Below are 19534 nucleotides of genomic sequence, written 5' to 3'. Positions count from 1 at the left end.
ACCGTTCCATAAATTCACAGTCCTCACGGTAAAGAAGGCGTGTCGCCCCTTTAGACTAAACCTATCCCAAACACCACAATCTTCTTCCTAAAAAGGATATTTACACTTAATCACTGTTGAAGCCACCGCAAACCTAGTCTGGCCTTTTCCATTAATTTTTTTAATCAATTTAGCCAGAGCACTATGTACTGGAAATGCAGTAAGCTTTCTAGAGGCAAGGTCTTCAAGTACATGGTTCTGAATAGATTTAGTTTCAACTTTATCCTCCATATTCATAGTGGATTGGACCACTTTAACCAGTCCATCTACATTTTCCAGTGGAAATAGGGATCTGACTGACAATTCCTCTGAATGAGAATCAACATCTTCATACTACTACTTCCATAAAAACAGCAGCCCCCTCTGTTAACAATCGTGGCAGACTGGAGCTCAAGTACAACAGGCAAGCTAGTGGAAGGCTGCTGTGCTTGCCAGGATGCCATACAAGCTCTGCTCTCATCTCTTACAACCTCCTGCATGCTTTTCGTAAAAGCCGGAGTCACATCCTCCCCAATTTTCTTCACACAATCACAATGAGATCTGCCATAAAAAGCATTCAACTTTTTTCTACATAGAACAGATGCTCTGCTTTTGTATTTCGGCATATCCTTAAAAGGGTATTCCAGGATTTTTTTTTTATTTGACTAAGCTACAGGGGCTGTAAAGTTAGTGTAGTTCATAATAAACAAAAACGAAAGAAGGCGTGTACAGATCAATTTATAAAGCTTTATTGAGAAAACATTCATAAAAACATACATATTAAAAAAAGATGACCCATAGTTCACCATATGGTGGAGAACATGGAGTGGAGACACAGACAGGATACTGAAGATATGGCAGTGAGTGCTCTATCAGCTTGAAATAATACAATGTATAAAAGACAAAGTGCGCATAAGATGTAACAATTAAAGTGCTGATATGCTGTAAATACAGTCCTGTACCAAAAGCCTTCAATTATTGTTACATCGTATGCGCACTTAGTATTATTATTTCAAGCTGATAGAGCGCCCACTGCCGTATCTTCAGTATCCTGTCTGTGTCTCCACTCCATGTTCTCCACCATATGGTGAACTATCGGTAATTTTTTTTTAATATGTATGTTTTGATAAATGTTTTCTGAAAGCTTTATAAATTCATCTGTACACGCCTTCTTTCGTTTTTGTTTATGATTTGATTCAATGCGTGGGATTTTCTACGTAATTTGGGGACCCCTGTGGTTTATTCGTTCATAATATAGTGTCTTTACCTGTGTGTGACCGTTTTCTCAATTCTTATGTGATTTCCATCCCAATATTTATTTTTAACATCATACAAAATGACTGCTGTCTCGGCTTTTTCCCAGCTTGCAATGCGGCCGAGACCTGACTCGCTAGTCAGCTGATGAGCCTGTCTGCTTCAATGGGTGGAGAGTGCAATCTGCAAGTAATGCAACAGCCGGAGGCACCCTGATTGAAAACCACAGGTCTGCAGCTCATTTATGTTCCAATGGGTGGGGTAGCTGATTTGTGGGAAGGAGGAAAATGGTATCATGGGATTTGTAGGCAAACAAGAAAACTAAAAACAGGAAATACAAGTTCACAGAAAGCTAGCCAGTGTTATAGTAATCTCACAGCATCGCCATTTAGCCCAAGACAAGCACAGATCCTTCCTAAGCATGTCCATTACTGCCTGCCAAGTGCGTACTAAAATCACCTTATGGTGGATAACCCCTTTAACCGAACAGAGAAAAGAACAGGTATCAGAAAAACCTTTGCATAAATTAACAACTGGGACACAGTCCTCTAACCTCACCATAAGGTATCGTCTCCACCACAGGGGTAAGCTCCGTACGTTCAGCACGTGCTGTAGGCTCCATGAGTCAGCAGTCTTGAAATCCTAACACCTTCTTCTTGGTCCTGGAGAGTAATCTGAGCTGGCTAGGATATTTGAGTTTCCCGTGCTCAGGAACTTTCCCGGCTGTTAGGTCAGCTGACCTTCTCTATCACATGATGGGTGGCCACCTGCTGCCGATCCCCCATGGCAGGTTACAAGTGGTTAAACTGTGTATTAGGCTCCCCCCCTCCCACAATCAAAATTGTGGCCAGAAGGAGCCATCAGAACAGAGGAAGTTAGCCGACCGTGTTCTGAACTGCTGGAGAACCGCCCAAGGAAGCGAGAATGCTGGGAGAGGTGCGCACACAGGCGGGGAGAGTAGTCACCAGGCTTACAACTGCAGCCTCCATAAAGAGGGCTTACGCTTCAGAGGTACCCAGTTAGTCTGAAACCACAAAGACCGGAGTACCCACAGCTCCCCATCCTGTGCAAGTCCTCCATACCATGGAAAGCCCATCCTCTTCCTCTGCAGAACTGGAGAAAGGGGGCTGGTCCCTTCCTTATATGCGAATACCTGTTCCTGTTTCCTGTCCGGTGGAGGAAGAGGCGATCTTCTCCCCTGGTGCTGTTGTGGGTGCAAAGAAAAACCATGAGCCCTTAAAGGAGAACTCCAGAATATAAAAATTGTCCTCCATACTGCCGGCAGAAAAAAAAAAATAAAGAGGTACATACCTTCCTTCACTCCCCTGGGGCCTCCGGAAACCGGCTCCGGTCTCCACTATGAAACTCTTCCTGGTTGCCGGTGGTCGGCGAGTCATACTGCACTCAGCCAATCACCGGCCGCAGTGAAGTCCCGACTCAGCCGGCGATAGGCTGCGCGGCAGTGTGAGAACGCTTCAAGACACAAAATTCTTCACTACACCGGCACCTGCTGCCGGGGCCGAAAACTTTACACTGCCGTTCAGCCTATCGCCGGCCGAGTCAGGACTTCGCTGCGACCGGTGATTGGCTGAACGCAGTATGACTCGCTGACCACCGGCAACCAGGAAGAGGATCACGGCGGAGACCGGAGCCGGTTACCGGAGGCACGAAGGAAGGTATGTACATCTTTATTTTTTTTTACTGCCGGCAGTATGGGGGACAATTTTTATAATCTGGAGTTCTCCATTAAACAGCCACTTTGAGAAAAAAAAATGAAATAAAAAAAGTTATAGGGGGGTCAGAAAATATTTCTTAAAAACACAAATTTGTTTTTAAAGTAGAAAAATAAAACAAATTTTACCCTACATAACTCTCCATTACCCTGAGACTAAGTATTACTGCAAAATAATTTGTTAATAGAAGAATTATTCACAAAAGAAAGCTATATAGAAAAAGACAAACGGGGCTCTCAAATCATTGCAACTTCGTTTATTAAAAAATATATGTGCCTCCTGGGTTTATCAGCATTTCTTAAAACAATCAGATTCCATTAAATTTTTTGTTCTGCTGAAAATTACATTAGGGAGGGGAGAGGCAGGGACAAAGATATTTATATATATATATATTTATATAAAAGGCTGTTTCACGCATTGGTACCAGCCACCCCACTTGCCATTTTCAATCCCATTATACAAATCGTACCATGGCATACCTTCTTCACAACCCATTCATGCTGTTGGATAACAAGCAGGTGGCAACATTTAAATAAGTGGATTAAGAAAAAAATAAAAATAAAAAATAGAGAAGCTTTGTAAATCCCCAATAAAGCTACAGGGGAGCCTCCCACTTTACACATTCTGCTTGTTTCATCCACCCTAAAGCTTCAACTTCCATAGTCGTTTAGACACCATGATTAACCCAGCATCATTTGTAAGCAAACAATATATAGCCCTAGGAGTTAATGACCCCAACTTAACCCACTGGACAGTGCAGGACAAACCAGAAAGGCCAGCTGGTTTACAGCGCACCAGTATCTCCAATATAGGTGGGCAATGGAGAAGAGTCAGTGTTGTCAGAGTCCTGCAGTCCATGTAAAGAGACCCTGAGCATTTAATTTGCACACTGAGCTTTAAGAAGAATTTTTGGCTCACCACTTCAGAGTTTAAGCAGCTCATCACATACAGCAATAGTTGATACCAAATGTAATTAGGGAAAAAAAAATTACAAAAAACAAAAACAATCTTTCCTTATCCACTAATAAAACATGACATTTTCAAATAAAGGCCAAGAAAAAGTTCTGGATGTTTAGACACCAAGATTTAACATACAATTAACACTATGAATAAAATTCCCCGAAGCAGAGTAATGTGCTGCCTGCAGAAGAACTACAAGCACATTGTTTGCACCCCAAGCTGACCGATGTCTACTGTACAGGGCTGTAACCAAAATCTACTGTAATTTAGCAGACCTTTAAATACTGCAGAATAGTATAATTCTCTTATCTGCAAGCAAATTTCAACCAAAGTCTGTAGGTGTAGGGGGTCTAAAACATTAGAACTTTACTTTTTGCCACTGATTCAATGTGATAAATAAAATGACTAAAACAAAATCTTTATATAAATGGAACAAGTGGATTTAATACCCGTTAATTAAAAAAATGGAAGTTACCATAAAAAATAAAAAAAAATTATAAATAAAAAAAAGTGACAACACACACTGACAGACTCTTGTTGCTCACATTCCCTTCTTCAAAACCAGGTACTTCTCAGGACACTTTAGCAACAAAAGCCCTGGAGCGAAGTTACCACTGATCCTTAGATTAATCATATTACAAGAAAGGAGATCGCGTTTCCATGCATGTCTTAATACAAACATTTGCAACTCTCAAAAATGTATCCAATATTTGAAAAAAAATTAAAAAAAATTCAAAAACCTCTTTTATATGCAGTGCTCACCCCTATTTGCTGACAATCCTTATCCTTTATTCAGTTTGTAATTTATAAAAGCAAATAAAAAATAAATAAATAAAAAGTGTTGTATTTTAAATCCTATACAAAAAAAGCCTGCAGTACAGTATTGCAGCAAGGGAGGCTGGAGGAGGTATAGAGAGAAACTAGGTGATCAGGCCCCATCTGATTATAGCTTGTCAGAGAAGTTACTTTAAAAAACCACTTATTTTTAAAAGCTTTCATTTGGCTCACACATTAGTTAAATCATATGCACGTTCTTAGATTTTAAAATGAAAAAAATATATCTTAATGTGCACTGTCAGTTTTCTATGAGATGAGATTAACAAGAATGTGCATTAGGAAAAAAAACTTTCAATCTTGACAAACTGCATAAAGTCAGCTCGAGCCTGCGCTGAACATTGTATAATTGGTGCCACCTGGATCAACCACATAAAAAGGAGATTTACAAGTACCATTCACCCAGACCTAGGGCTTGAAGCCAGAGTGGGTAGACCATATAGTACCAGAACAGAGCCTAAAGCTCTGTTAATCACAGAAAAGAGAACTTAAAAAAAAAACCTCATTACAAACAATAGAATAGCCGGGACAAATATCCCATCACAGCCAAAATATATATAATATATATATATAATCATATATAAATTATATATACACACACACGCACACACACATTATATATATATATATATGTATGTATATAAATATGCCTTCTTCCAATCCAGCAGGGATGGGGGCCTTCCGGAAAAAGGGTTGGTGATTTGTAGATGGGAGGACTTGACGTCTTCTGTTCTTTCTTTTTTCTTTATTTCATTTTATAACCTAAGTGTTTAAGTCTGTTTTTTTCCCCAGTCAAGTAAGGACAGGATTTCCTTGCTGACCCCAAAATATTCCCCAAATGGTCAGTGTAACTAAACTCAAGTTTCAGATTCCAAGAGTCCAATGGGCTCTGAGGCAACATGTTTCTGTGTTTGATGGCAGATGCACATTGAACCCCACTCCATTTCCCTAGGGGTATGGGTATCAGTGGCTTGTAGATAGATAACAGCAGTCCAGTAGAAGATTTAGAGTTTTTCAGGTGATGGCACCCAAATGTGATGTCCAGAATGATCCTCAATTATCTGCTTGATCTTGTTATAAATCTCTTCCAATGACTCTCCTTGTACAATGGCTGTGAAAGAAGAGATAAGTATAATTTTACTGTAGGAATAGGCTCTTCAACCCATACCCCCAAACTATGTCCCTCTGTGCTCTCCCTACTACCACTGTAACTTACATAAGAGCATATATAAAGTTCAAAAAAGATTCAAAGCATCTGTAGTGCAAAATGCCAGATGCATGATCATGGTTGCCAAATGCTCTCACAGTTAACACATATTTAGGAAGCCAGGGTAAGTACTTGCAAATGTGACATGCCCTTTGTTTTACGCTTTCATGCGCATCCTATATGCATTCATAAGAACAGTGGCTTTTAAGATTTATAAATCAAAAGCGTAAATCCTTCTCAGAGTGATAAGTCATCAATATCAACTGGGAAAAACGCCACTGCTCACAGTAGCCACATAGGGGCCTGCGAGTCGCCAGTGTCTGAGTACATGAGTACACTGCGCATGAGCACGGAGACTCACAGGCCCTTGTATGGCTGCTCGGAGCGGCAGATTGCAAGGGTGCAGGGTGGAGCAGGAGGGTTGTTACAGCTGAAGGCACACAAGAGGTGTTGGCACCCTTTTTTCCCCCCATGTTTATATTGAAGGGACAACAGCTGGAATCACACTATGGGTCGGGTCACTGGCGGATCAGCAACATAAAATACCCTGCGGATCTGTTACACGTGACCCTACCCCAAGACTGCAAAATGCATTTATCATCATGTTACCTGTGAAAAATTCGCCAAACTCTTGTTCCAGTTTGGTGGCTTTATCAAACATCTTGTGAGCTTGTTCAAATGTTTGCCTTCGATTCATTTCCCTAATTAAATCAGACAATTAAAATTATATTAACCAGATTATAAGAACTAGAAATTATTTTCTAAATGTTTACAAGGAAAAACCCATTCAAACCTATATTTCTCCACTTCTAATCACAATGATTTTCTCTTTTGACACGTTCTAAGTTTCATGACATTTTTATTTTGTCATCAAAAAGTCACATTGTACTTAACATCCTTCAATTTTACCATACTATGTGACTTTAACCCCTTAAGGACCAAGCCCATTTTATTTTTGCTTTTTCGTTTTTTCCTCCTCGCCTTCTAAAATCCATAAAAAACTCTTTTATATTTCCATCTACAGACCCATATAAGGGCTTTTTTTTTGCGTGACCAATTGCACTGTGTAATTAAACCTCTCTTTTTACTAGAAAATGTAAGGCGAACCCAAAAAATAATTTTTTTTAGGGAGGAAATTTTAATGAAAACCACAATTTTGCACATTTTGGAGGGTTTAGTTTTCACACTGTACAATTTACGGTAAAAATGACGTGTTCTTTATTCTGTGAGTCAATACGATTAAAATGATACCCTGGCTAGATACTTTTATATTTTTGTACCGCTTAAAGCAAAAAATCTAAAACTTTTTGTACACAATCAGTAATCTAAAATCGCCCTATTTTGACCACCTAAAACTTTTTCATTTTCCCATATATAGGGCAGTATGAGGGCTCTTTTCTTGCGCCGTCATCTGTACTTTTTATCGATACCACATTTGCATATATAAAAAATTTATATAATTTATAGATTTTTTTGAATAAATTGTGACAAAAAAGCAGCATCTTTGGACTTTTTAAAAATGTTTTAAGTTTACGCCGTTCACGGTATGGGATCATTAACATATTTTGATAGTTCGGACATTTACGCATACGGCAATACCAAATATGTTTATAAAAAAATAGTTTTATGCTTTTTGGGGGTAAAATGGGAAAAACGGACAATTTTCATTTTTATTGGGGGAGAGGATTTTTTATTCATTTACACTTATGTCCCCATAGGGGGACTATCTATAGCAATCATTTGATTGCTAATACTGTTCAGTGCTATGCATAGGACATAGCTGATAATACTGATCAGTGCTATCTCCTGCTCTGGTCTGCTCGATCTCGGACCAGAGCAGAGCAGAAGAGGCCAGGAGACTGACGGAGGCAGGTGAGGGGACCTCAGTCTGCCATTACAGATGATCGGATCGCCGCAGATGCAGTGATCTGTACGGCATCTGAGGGGTAAATGGCGGACATCCGCGAGACCGCGGATGTCTGCCATTACCAGGGGGTCCCCGGCTGCAGATGGAACCTGCCGTGTATGACACAAGCACCGCTCCGATGCTCGCGGTCATACACAGGACGTAAATGTACGTCCTGGTGCGCGAAGCACTGCCAAACCAGGACGTACATTTACGTCCGTGGTCGTTAAGTGGTTAAAGAAAAAAATTGTGGGGTGAAAAAAAAAAAAAAAAAGCAAAAATTTAAGGGAACAAAATAAAAATGCAATTCATGCATTAAATTTATTTGTGAAGCATTCGTCATAAAGGGATGGTCCCAGCAGCTATCAGTGGCCAGGACCCGTGGCTAATGCCGGACATCACCGGTTGCTCAGTCGGACTGAACTATCGAGACCACCGCAGAGAAAGTGTCCCGATGAGCTGAGAGAAGGATGGGAGGGCCCTTACGTGCCACCTCACCATCCTAAATGGTGCCCCATTGCTCCAGTCAGCCATGGCAGGCAGGAGCAATGGAGTGCACATAACAATGATCAATGCGGTTCAATGGAGCAGCATTGCACAGCATATGTAACCAGAAGATTAGTCCCCTGTGGGGACTAAAAAAAAACAAACAAAAAAACATTAAATAAAATGAAAAAAAAAAATGTAAATAAATGTGATTTAATCCCTTCCCTGATAAAAGTTTCAGTCACTCCCTTTTCAAAACATATGTGGTATTGCCGCACACATAAGTGTCAGAACTATATAAAAAAATATGGCGAATACATAATATCAAAGTCCAGAATTGCATATTTTTGGTCACTACATATACAAAAAATGTTTTAAAAATGCAGAAAAAGCTAATCAGAAAGTCCCATCAAAACTAAAATTGTACCGTTAAAAACCAAATATCTCAGAGCAAAAAATTAGCCCTTACACAGCCCCATATACAGAAAATTAAAAAAATTAAAAGCTAAAGGGGTCAGAAGAGGACAATTTTAACCCCTTAAGGATGAAGCCCATATTGGCCTTAACCCCTTAGGGACTATTTTCACCTTAAGGATTAAGCTATTTTTTTTTTTTTTTTTTTTAGCATTTTCACCTTTTCCTCCTTCCTTTCTAAAAATCATAATGTTTTCAATTTTGCATCTACAGACCCATATAAGGGTTTGTTTTTTTGCGTCACCAATTGCACTTTGCAATGACATCACTTATTTTATAATATAACCTGAGGCAAAACAAAAAAAACTTAAATTATTTGTGAGGTGAAAAAAAAAAAGTGGCATTTTGAAAATTTTGGGGGTTCCTGTTTCTACGCAGTGCAATATTTGGTAAAAATTACACCTTATCTTTATTCTGTAGGTCCATACGGTTACAAGGATACCCAATTTATATAGGTTATTTTATTTTAATACTTAAAAAAAATTATAAACTACATGCACCAAAATGAGTATGTTTAAAATTGGCATCTTATGACCACTATGGGGGAGATTTATCAAAACCTGTGCAGAGGAAAACTTGCCCAGAGCAACCAATCAGCTTGCTGCTTTCATTTTTACGAAGGCCTGTGAAAAATGAAAGAAGCAATCTGATTGGTTGCTATGGGCAACTGGGCAAGTTTTCCTCTGCACAGGTTTTGATTAATCTCCCCCTATAACTTATTTTTCCGTGTATGGGGAGGTATGTGGGCTCATTTTTTGCACCATCTGTAGATTTATAAGTACTATTTTTGTTTTGATGGGACTTTTTGATCGCTTTTTATTAATATATTCTTATGGTACATGAAGTGACCAAAAATGCACAATTCTGGACTTAGTTTTTTTTACGTGTACGTCATCGACCATGTGGTTTAGCTAACCTAATATTTTAATAGTTTAAACATTTACGCACGCGGCATTACCACATTTTTATTCTTTATTACATAATTTTATAAAAAAATTTGAAAAGGGGGGTGATATAAACTTTTAATCTGGAAGGGGTTAATTAACTTTTATTACATTTATTTAAGCAGTAGATCGCCATTCGGACCACGGAGAGGAAGGTGAGGACCTTCCCGTCTTCCGGTAAGCTGATCGGGACATCGCAACTGTCACGATAGTCCCGATCAGCTCCGCTGAGCTGCCGGGATTCTTTTACTTTCGTTTTAGACACCACGATCAACTTTGATTCATATTCCTGTGAAACATCTAAAGGGTTAACACACTTACTGAATGTCATTTTGAATAGGAATATGAATAGGAATGTGAATTAGAAAATTCAAAATCTTCCATTTTTTTACACTCTTTTAGACCCAGTTTTAGAAATTTTTACAAAGGGTAAAAGGGGAGAAATCACCCTAAAATTTGTAACCCAATTTCTCTCGAGTAAGGTAATACCTAATATGTGGATGTTAACTGCTCTGTGGGTGCAAAAGTGGTCTCAGAAGGGAAGGAGCGACAATGGGATTTTCAAGAGTGTGTTTCGCCGAAATGGTTTTTGGGGGGGCGATGTCACATTTAGAAAGCCCCAAAAATACCATTTTGGAAACTAAACTCCTCAATGAACGTAAAAAGGGTTCCCACAGGTGTTTGATGACTTTTCGCTAACCCCTTCAGGACCCATGACGTACCGCTACGTCATGGGGAATTCCGGTCCCGGGGGTGACTGCCTATATAGATTAGCAGGCACCCCGCGCAAATGCCCAGGGGGGTGATCAGCCCCCACCCCATTCCGCAAATCGCCGGTGAATTGACACAGGCAATTTGCGCAATTCCGGGTCATACGGAAGCTCTCTCACTTCGGAGCCCTGTCGTATTTCAAGGAAACCGTTTAGGGCCACATATGGGGTACTTCCGTACTCTGGAGAAATTGCGTTACAAATTTTTGGGGGCTTTCTCTCCTTTTACCTCTTATGAAAAGGAAAAGTTGGGGGTTACACCAGCCTGTTAGTGTAAAAAATAAAAAATGTTGCACTAACATGCTGGTGTTGCCCCATACTTTTTATTTTCACAAGCGGTAAAAGGAAAAAAAGATCCCCAAAATTTGTAACGCAATTGCTCCTGAGTACGGAAATACCCCATATGTGGGCGTAAAATGCTCTGCGGGCACACAAGGCTCAGGAGTGAGCGCGCACTATGTACATTTGAGGCCTAAATTGGTGAATTGCACAGGGGTGGCTGATTTTACAGCAGTTCTGACAAATTAAAATAAGGAGATTTTTGTTTACTTACCGTAAAATCTCTCTCGGAGGATCCATTGGGGAACACAGACCGTGGGTGTATGCTGCTGTCTCTAGGAGGTGTGACACTATGGTAATAAAAAAAGTCAGCTCCTCCCAGCAGGATATACCCGCCTTCAGACCCTGAGCTAATCAGTTTAGGTTCCAGAGCAATAGGAGGAGACCAACAGGTCAAAGAAAAACCCAAAACTGTCCGAGAACCAGAAGAAAAAAACATAACTGAACACACCCTCGGACAGAAAACCAAAGGAAATTCCAAAAAGGGCGGGAGCTGTGTCCCCCAATGGATCCTCCGAGAAAGATTTTATGGTAAATAAACAAAAATCTACTTTTCTCTATCGGCTCCATTGGGAGACACAGACCGTGGGACGAACCAAAGCCGTCCCTTGGGTGGGCAGATAAGCAGTCAGGCAGACGGCCGATCCGCTGCCGCCTGCAACACTTTACGACCCAGACTAGCAGCCAATGCTTAAGTATGAACTCGGTAGAACCTCGAGAAAGTGTGCAAAGACGACCAGGTAGCCGCCTTGCAAATCTGCGAGGCCGAGGCTCTATTGTGGAGAGCCCAGGATGCCCCAACAGAATGGGTAGAATGAGCCACAACCCTGAAAGGAGGAACCTTCCCCTTACAGCGACAGGCTTCCGAAATGGCAGACCGAATCCACAGAGAAATGGTGGCCTTGGAAGCAGGTTGTCTCTTGCGACGACCTTCCGTAAGGATGAAAAAGGAATCACACTGACGAAACGAAGAAGTGATTGAGAGATAAGACCGAACAGCCCGAACTACATCCAGCTTGTGTAGTAAGCGCTCCTTAGGAGGAGAAGGAGCAGGACAAAAGGACGGGAGGACAATGTCCTCATTGAGATGAAAGGCAGAGACCACCTTAGGAAAAAAGGAAGGATCTGGCCGGAAAACAACCTTGTCCTGGTGGATCACCAGAAAGGGAGAAAGGCAGGAAAGAGATGCCAATTCAGACTCCCTCCGGATGGAGGCGATAGCAACAAGAAACGCCACTTTCCAAGAAAGGAGGTGGAGACACACCTCTCTAAGGGGCTCAAAGGGTGCACCCTGGAGGGCACTCAGAACCAAATTCAAGTCCCAAGGAGTAGAGGGTGACCGATAAGGAGGAACAGCGCCACTCCTTGAAGGAAGGTCCGGACATGAGAATTAGAAGCCAGGGGCCGTTGGAAAAGAACAGCAAGGGCCGAAACCTGACCTTTAAGTGAACTGAGAGACAACCCCAGTTCCAACCCTGACTGTAAAAAGGAGAGAAGACGGGGAACCGAGAAGGTTACCGGGGAGAAGTCCTGAGCTTCACACCAACGAAAATAAGACCGCCAAGTACGGTGGTAAATTCTTGCGGAGGAGGGCTTACGAGCCCCGAGCATGGTGTGAATGACTTGGGAAGAGAACCAGCGGGCCTTCAAAACTGCGGTCTCAACCGCCACGCCTTCAAATGCAGCGACTGTAAATTGGGGTGGCAAAGAGGACCCGGAGAGAGCAGGTCCGGACGGAGCGGAAGGAGCAGTGGAGCGTCGTCCAGGAGCCTGACTACGTCGGTGTACCACGACCTTCGGGGCCAATCTGGAGCTACCAGAATGGCAGGGACGTCCTCTGCTTTGAGCTTCCTCAGCACCCTGGGAACGAGCGGAAGGGGAGGGAACAGATGGGTTAGGGAAAATCCCTCAAGGAATCACTAGGGCGTCCACGGCCAGAGCCTGAGGGTCCCTGAGTTGAGCGAAGACCTCTGTATGTAGAGACCACTCGCCGGGGTCGGGTGAGGACTGACTGAGGAAGTCCGCTTCCCAGTTGAGCACTCCCGGAATGTGAATCGCCGAAATGGCCGGAACCTTGCTTTCCACCCAGGTGAGAATCTTTTTCACCTCGGCCATGGCTGCCGAGCTGCGAGTGCCGCCCTGTTAATTTATGTACGCCGCGGCGTTGTCCGACTGGACGCGGACAGGAGGGGACTGAAGACGGGACTCCCAATGAAGAAGACAAAGAAGAATTGCCCGTAATTCAAATAGGTTTATCGGAAGAGTCTCTCGGGGAGACCAGAGTCCCTGAACCGTCCTATCCCTGAACACGCCGCCCCAGCCCGACAGACTGGCATCCGATGTAACAAACTGCCAGTGAAGGGGAAGAAATGACCGCCCTTGGAGAAGAAGGGGGGAGCGGAGCCACCAGAGCAGAGACTGACGGACCCTGCGAGGGAGAACAATCTGACGATCGAGGGACAGAGGAGACCTGTTGCATCGAGAGAGAATCGCCAGTTGAAGGGGGCGGTAATGAAACTGGGCAAAGAGTACGGCCTCCATAGTTGCCACCATCTGACCCAGGACTTGCATACACGTGTGGATGGGGACTGAGACCTGGGTCCGAAGGGAGCAGACCCTCGACCGAAGCGTCAGACGTTTGTCCGACGGGAGACCAATTCGGGCAGAGGACGTGTTGAATCGAAGTCCCAGGAAGGTTAGAGACTGGGTAGGACGGAGGACTGACTTGTCCCGGTTGACCATCCACCCGAAGCGATCCAGAGCGTGGAGAGTGACGTCCAGATTCTCCAGAGTCGGTGGAGAACCGCTAGGTGACTCACAACAAAAGGTAGAACAACGGGCTGACTGCATGGAGGCTGAGCACAGGAAGTCCCCAGCTTTAGAGCATTGGAGAGCCAGAGCAAATAGATCCTCTGGGGGGGGGGGGATCCCGCTAAGATATCCTGATGGAGCTTTTGGCACCACTCCGACAGAGCCTTGGACACCCATGTCGAGGCGAAGATGGGAAGAAGAGAAGAGCCAGCTGCTTCAGAGGCAAACTTCGCTAAGGATTCTACCTTCTAGTCCGTGGTATCCTTGAAGGCAGTGGCATCTGCCAGAGGCAGTGTAGTCACCTTAGAGATCCGGGAGATTGTTGGATCCACTGAGGGAGGGGAAACCACCTTAGTGACAAAGTCCTTGTCAAATGGATAACGTTATAGAATAGTCATGATTCCCGGGAACCTCTTGTTTGGATGTTTCCATGCCGATTCCAGAATGTCTTCAAAGTCAGCGTGAGAGCTGAACCTTTGAGGTGCTGGCTTAGCACGATGAAAGTATACTGCTGGATTGACATCAGAAGATCCTGGGTCCTCTAAGTGAAAGGTGTCTCTTATGGCTGTCACCAATGAGTTCACCATTGCAATTGAGTCCGAGCGGTCCTCTGAGTCAGATGCCGGCTCGGAAGCCTCGTCCACCAGTTCACCAGGTGAATGGGAACGAGTAGAGGCAGTCCTGGAGGGGGGCGACCCTGACCTGGTACGCGGCTCTGGCGTGGCAGAGGAGCGGGCCCTCTCAGAGGCCCTGCGCAGGGAAGACCTCCTTCAAGGCGGACACCACTTCCCGGGAGGCCTCAGCCACCGAACGGGAGACTTGGGTCAAGTCAGCCATATACTGGGTCAGGGAAGAAACCCAGGCTGGTGGAGCGGCTGAACCCACCGGAACCGAAAGGGCATCAGAGGGTCTGGGGGAGCAGGCAGGGCAAGTGGGCTCGGTTGAGCCAGGCATTTTGTACTACAGTGCTTACAGACAAAATAAGTCACTGACGTTCCAGGTTTCTGTTTAGAGGGAGGAACAGCTCTGGGTACGGACACTGAGAAAAAAAAAAGACAGGAACTTTCTCATCCTAGTCTGTGTCCCCCTGGCAGCCGCAGTGAGGAGAACGGCTCTGTGCAGCTAGTGAGAGAAAACAGGCTAGCTAATAGTAGAGGGGGGCGTGCCTGCAGCAGAGGCACTAACTAATTGGCCCCCTTTTGACTGAAAATCACACCCACGGCGCTGATTGGAGGCTATTTCGCGCCTCAGAAGAGCTCCGACAGCCCTGTGGGCAGAGCTAAAAACAGGCCGAGAAGGAGCTGTAATGGCGCCCAGAACAGAGCGGGCGGACAATACGCCAACAGAGACTGCCGGAGAAAGCGAAAGTAAGCTGGCGCTAAGAGCGCCCGGCCCGAACCAGCGCCGCGGCTGTCAGCCGCATTTAAGCCGCTGCTCAAAGTCACACACACACACAGTGAAAAACAAAGTACATGCCCCTTCAGATGCCACTGCTCCCCCAGAATAAAGTCCAGAATAAAAGTCCATCCGCAGTAAGCCAGCCTCGTAACCTGAAAAGGTGGGCCAAAAACAGCAGGTCTCCAGAGGTTGCAAGTCCGCACCTGAGGAGAAAAGGGGGAAAGTACTTACCTCAGTCAGAAGAACTTACCTAATAGAGTCTTCAGTCAGCTTTAGTTACCTGCACCAGGCCTGGATGCTATGCGCGAGCGAGGCGAGCAGGGAAATAGGGGGACCCTGGACCCATGAAGTACCAACCCAGGCGTTGACCGTTGGCGAGGGGTGGGGGGTGAACAGCGCATATACACAATGTCTGTGCCCCCTTACTCGCAATGGGGAAACAGGGAACCAGAGTCCCTGAGTCCCCACCTGAAAACAGAAAAGGAATAAAAAACTAACACGTCCCTATACTAAGAAAACAAAAAATCAGAAGACCTGGTCTGGAAAATTCCAGACCATGTCCACCTCCTTCAGACACTAAGCTTAAACTGATTAGCTCAGGGTCTGAAGGCGGGTATATCCTGCTGGGAGGAGCAGACTTTTTTTTTATTACCATAGTGTCACACCTCCTAGAGACAGCAGCATACACCCACGGTCTGTGTCCCCCAATGGAGCCGATAGAGAAAAATACCCACATGTGACCCCATTTTGGAAACTACACCCCTTATGGAATGTAACAAGGGGTATAGCGAGCCTTAAAACCCCACAGGTGTTTGATGAATTTTCTTTAAAGTTGGATGGGAAAATGTGGCACCGTGGCACGGGGTGAGAGCTTTGTAAACGCACATGGCCCCTGACTTCCATTCCAAACAAATTCACTCTCCAAAAGCTCAATGGCCCTCCTCTTCTGAGCATTGTAGTTAGCCAGCAGAGCACTTGACGTCCACACATGGGGTATTTCCATACTCAGGAAAAAATAACCCCCAAAATTTGTAACCCCATTTCTTCTATTACCTCTTGTAAAAATGTAAAATTTTGGGGAAAAAACTGCATTTTAGTGAATTATTTTTTTCTTCATTTACACATCCAACTTTAAACAAAAAGTCGTAAAACACCTGTGAGGTGTTAAGGCTCACAGTACCCCTTGTTACGTTCTTTGAGAGGTGTAGTTTCCAAAATAGTATGCCATGTGGGTTGTTTTTAGCTGTGCCGGCATCATAGGGCTTCCAAAATGAGACATGCCCACCAAAAAACCATTTCAGCAAAATTTGCTTTCCAAAAGCCAAATGGGACTCCTTCTCTTCTGAGCATTGAAGTTCACCCGCAGAGCATTTTATGTCCTAACATGGGGTATTTCCATACTCAGAAAGGATAGGGTCACAAGTTTTGAGGGGCATTTTCTCCCATTACGTTTTTTAAAAATGGTAAATTTGGCATGCTTTTACTTTTCATTCTGATTCAGAGACAGTTTTTTCGTGACATTCTACTTCATGTTAGTGGTAAATTTTTGTCGATACTTGCATCATTTCTTGGTGAAAAATTCTAAAATTTGATGAAAAAATTTCAAATTTCGCATTTTTTCTAACTTTGAAGCTCTCTGCTTGTAAGGAAAACAGACATTCCAAATAAATAATATTTTAATTCACAAATACAATAAGTCTACTTTATGTTTGCATCATAAACTTGACATGTTTTTACTTTTGGAAGACATCAGAGGGCTTCAAAGTTCAGCAGTAATTTTCCAATTTTTCACAAAATTTTCAAAATCTGAATTTTTCAGGGACCAGTTCAGTTTTGAAGTGGATTTGAAGGACCTTCATATTAGAAATACCCCATAAATGACCCCGTTATAAAAAATCTACCCCTTAAAGTATTCAAAATGACATTCATTAAGTTTGTTAACCCTTTAGGTGTTTCACAGGAATAGCAGCAAAGGGAAGGAGAAAATTCAAAATCTTCATTTTTTACACTCGCATGTTCTTGTAGCCCCAGTTTTTGAATTTTTTCAAGGTGAAAGTAATAGGAGAAAGCCCCCCAAAATTTGTAACCCAATTTTTCTCGAGTAAGGAAATACCTCACATGTGTATGTCAAGTGTTCGGGGGGCGCAGTAGAGGGAACAGAAGGGAAGGAGCAACAATGGGATTTTGGAGAGTGAATTTTTCTGAAATGGTTTTTGAGGGGTATGTAACATTTAGGAAGCCCCTATGGAGCCAGAACAGCGCAAAAAAAAAAAAAATAAAAAAAAAAAAATAAACACATGGCATGTGCTTTTGAGGGGTGTAGTTTCCAAAATAGTATAACAAGGGGTCCAGTGAGCCTTAACACCCCACAGTTGTTTGACGACTTTTCGTTGAAGTCGGATGTGTAAATGGAAAAAAATATAAATAAAATGTTGCAGTTTTTCCCAAATTTACCATTTTTACAAAGGGTAATGAGAGAAAATGCCCCCTAAAATTTGTAACCCCATCTCTTCTGAGTATGGAAATACCCCATGATAGGGCATAAAATGCTCTGCAGGCGAACTACAATGCTCAGAAGAGGAGTCATATTTGGCTTTAGGAAAGCAAATTTAGCTGAAATTGTTTTTGGGGGGCATGTCGCATTTAGGAAGCCCCTATGATGCCAGAACAGTAAAAAAAAAAAAAAAAAAAAAAAAAAACACGGCATACTATTTTGGAAACTACACCAAAATAGAACTTACTTAACCCCTTAACGACGCAGAACTTAACCCCTTAACGACGCAGGACATATATATTTACGTCCTGCTCCGGCTCCCGCGATATTAAGCGGGATCGCGCCACGATCCCGCATCATATCGCCTCGGTCCCGGCGCTCATCAACGGCCGGGACCCGCGGCTAATACCACACATCGGCGATGTGCGGTATCAACCCTTTAGAAGCGGCGGTCAAAGCTGACCGCCGCTTCTAAAGCGAAAGTGACCCGGCTGCTCAGTCTGGCTGTTCGGGACGCCGCGATTTCATTGCAGCGGTCCCGAACAGCTGACCGGACACCGGGAGGGCCCTTACCTGCCTCCTCGGTGTCCGATCGGCGAATGACTGCTCCGTGCCTGAGATCCAGGCAGGAGCAGTCAAGCGCCGATAATGCTGATCACAGGCGTGTTAATACGCGCCTGTGATCTGTGTAAAAGATCAGTGTGTGCAGTGTTATAGGTCCCTATGGGACCTATAACACTGCAAAAAAAATGTAAAAAAAGTGTTAATAAAGGTCATTTAACCCCTTCCCTAATAAAAGTTTGAATCACCCCCCTTTTCCCATAAAAAAAATAAAAAAGTGTAAAAAAAAAACATATGTGGTATCGCCGCGTGCGTAAATGTCCGAACTATAAAAATATATAATTAATTAAACCACACGGTCAATGGCATACGCGGCAAAAAATTCCAAAGTCCCAAAAAGCGTATTTTGGTCACTTTTTATACCATTAAAAAATGAATAAAAAGTGATCAAGAAGTCCGATCAAAACAAAAATCATACCGATAAAAACTTCAGATCACGGCGCAAAAAAGGAGTCCTAATATTGCCCTGTACGTGGAAAAATAAAAAAGTTATAGGGGTCAGAAGATGACATTTTTAAACGTATACATTTTCCTGCATGTAGTTATGATTTATTCCAGAAGTGCGACAAAATCAAACCTATATAAGTAGGGTATCATTTTAACCGTATGGACCTACAGAATGATAAGGTGTAATTTTTACCGAAATATGCACTGCGTAGAAACGGAAGCCCCCAAAAGTTACAAAATGGCGTTTTTTCTTCGATTTTGTCGCACAATGATTTTTTTTTGGCTTCGCTGTGCATTTTTGGGTAAAATGACTAATGTCACTGCAAAGTAGAATTGGCGACGCAAAAAATAAGCCATAATATGGATTTTTAGGTGGAAAATTTAAAGGGTTATGATTTTTAAAAGGTAAGGAGGAAAAAACGAAAGTGCAAAAACGGAAAAACCCTGAGTCCTTAAGGGGTTAAGGGGTGCAGTAAGCATTTATACCCCACTGGCATTTGACAGATCTTTGGAACAGTGGGCTGTGCAAATGAAAGATTACATTTATCATTTTTACGGACGACACTTCAAAAAATCTGTCAGACACCTGTGGTGGCGTAAATGCTCACTGTACCCCTTATTACATTCCGTGAGGGGTGTAGTTTCCAAAATGGGGCCACATGTGGAGGGGGTCCACTGTTCTGGCACCATGGGGGCTTTGTAAACACACAGCTTTCAATTCCAGCCTACCGTATATACTCGAGTATAAGCCGAGTTTTTCAGCACGATTTTTCGTGCTGAAAACACCCCCCTCGGCTTATACTCGAGTGAACTCCCCCACCCGCAGTGGTCTTCAACC

The 19534-nt window shown here is 43.2% G+C and overlaps 1 protein-coding gene across 9 annotated transcripts in view; it reads right to left on the bottom strand.

Annotated features, from left to right (window-relative positions):
- Window positions 1–3252: 3252 nt before the first annotated feature.
- DLG3 (discs large MAGUK scaffold protein 3) overlaps window positions 3253–19534 on the bottom strand; it is a 390374-nt gene continuing 374092 nt past the window's right edge. For all 9 annotated transcript variants that reach the window (XM_056540771.1, XM_056540772.1, XM_056540773.1 and 6 more), the window contains 2 exons: window positions 6616–6707; window positions 3253–5910 (listed from right to left, as the gene is read on the bottom strand). In XM_056540771.1, the coding sequence (XP_056396746.1) occupies window positions 5804–5910; window positions 6616–6707 (199 nt within the window). In that variant the 3' untranslated portion in view covers window positions 3253–5803. The remainder of the gene's footprint in view (window positions 5911–6615; window positions 6708–19534) is intronic.

This window comes from Hyla sarda, chromosome 9, assembly GCF_029499605.1.
Source record: "Hyla sarda isolate aHylSar1 chromosome 9, aHylSar1.hap1, whole genome shotgun sequence".
Lineage (NCBI taxonomy): Eukaryota > Metazoa > Chordata > Amphibia > Anura > Hylidae > Hyla > Hyla sarda.
This window is presented reverse-complemented; position numbering and strand designations above follow the sequence as displayed.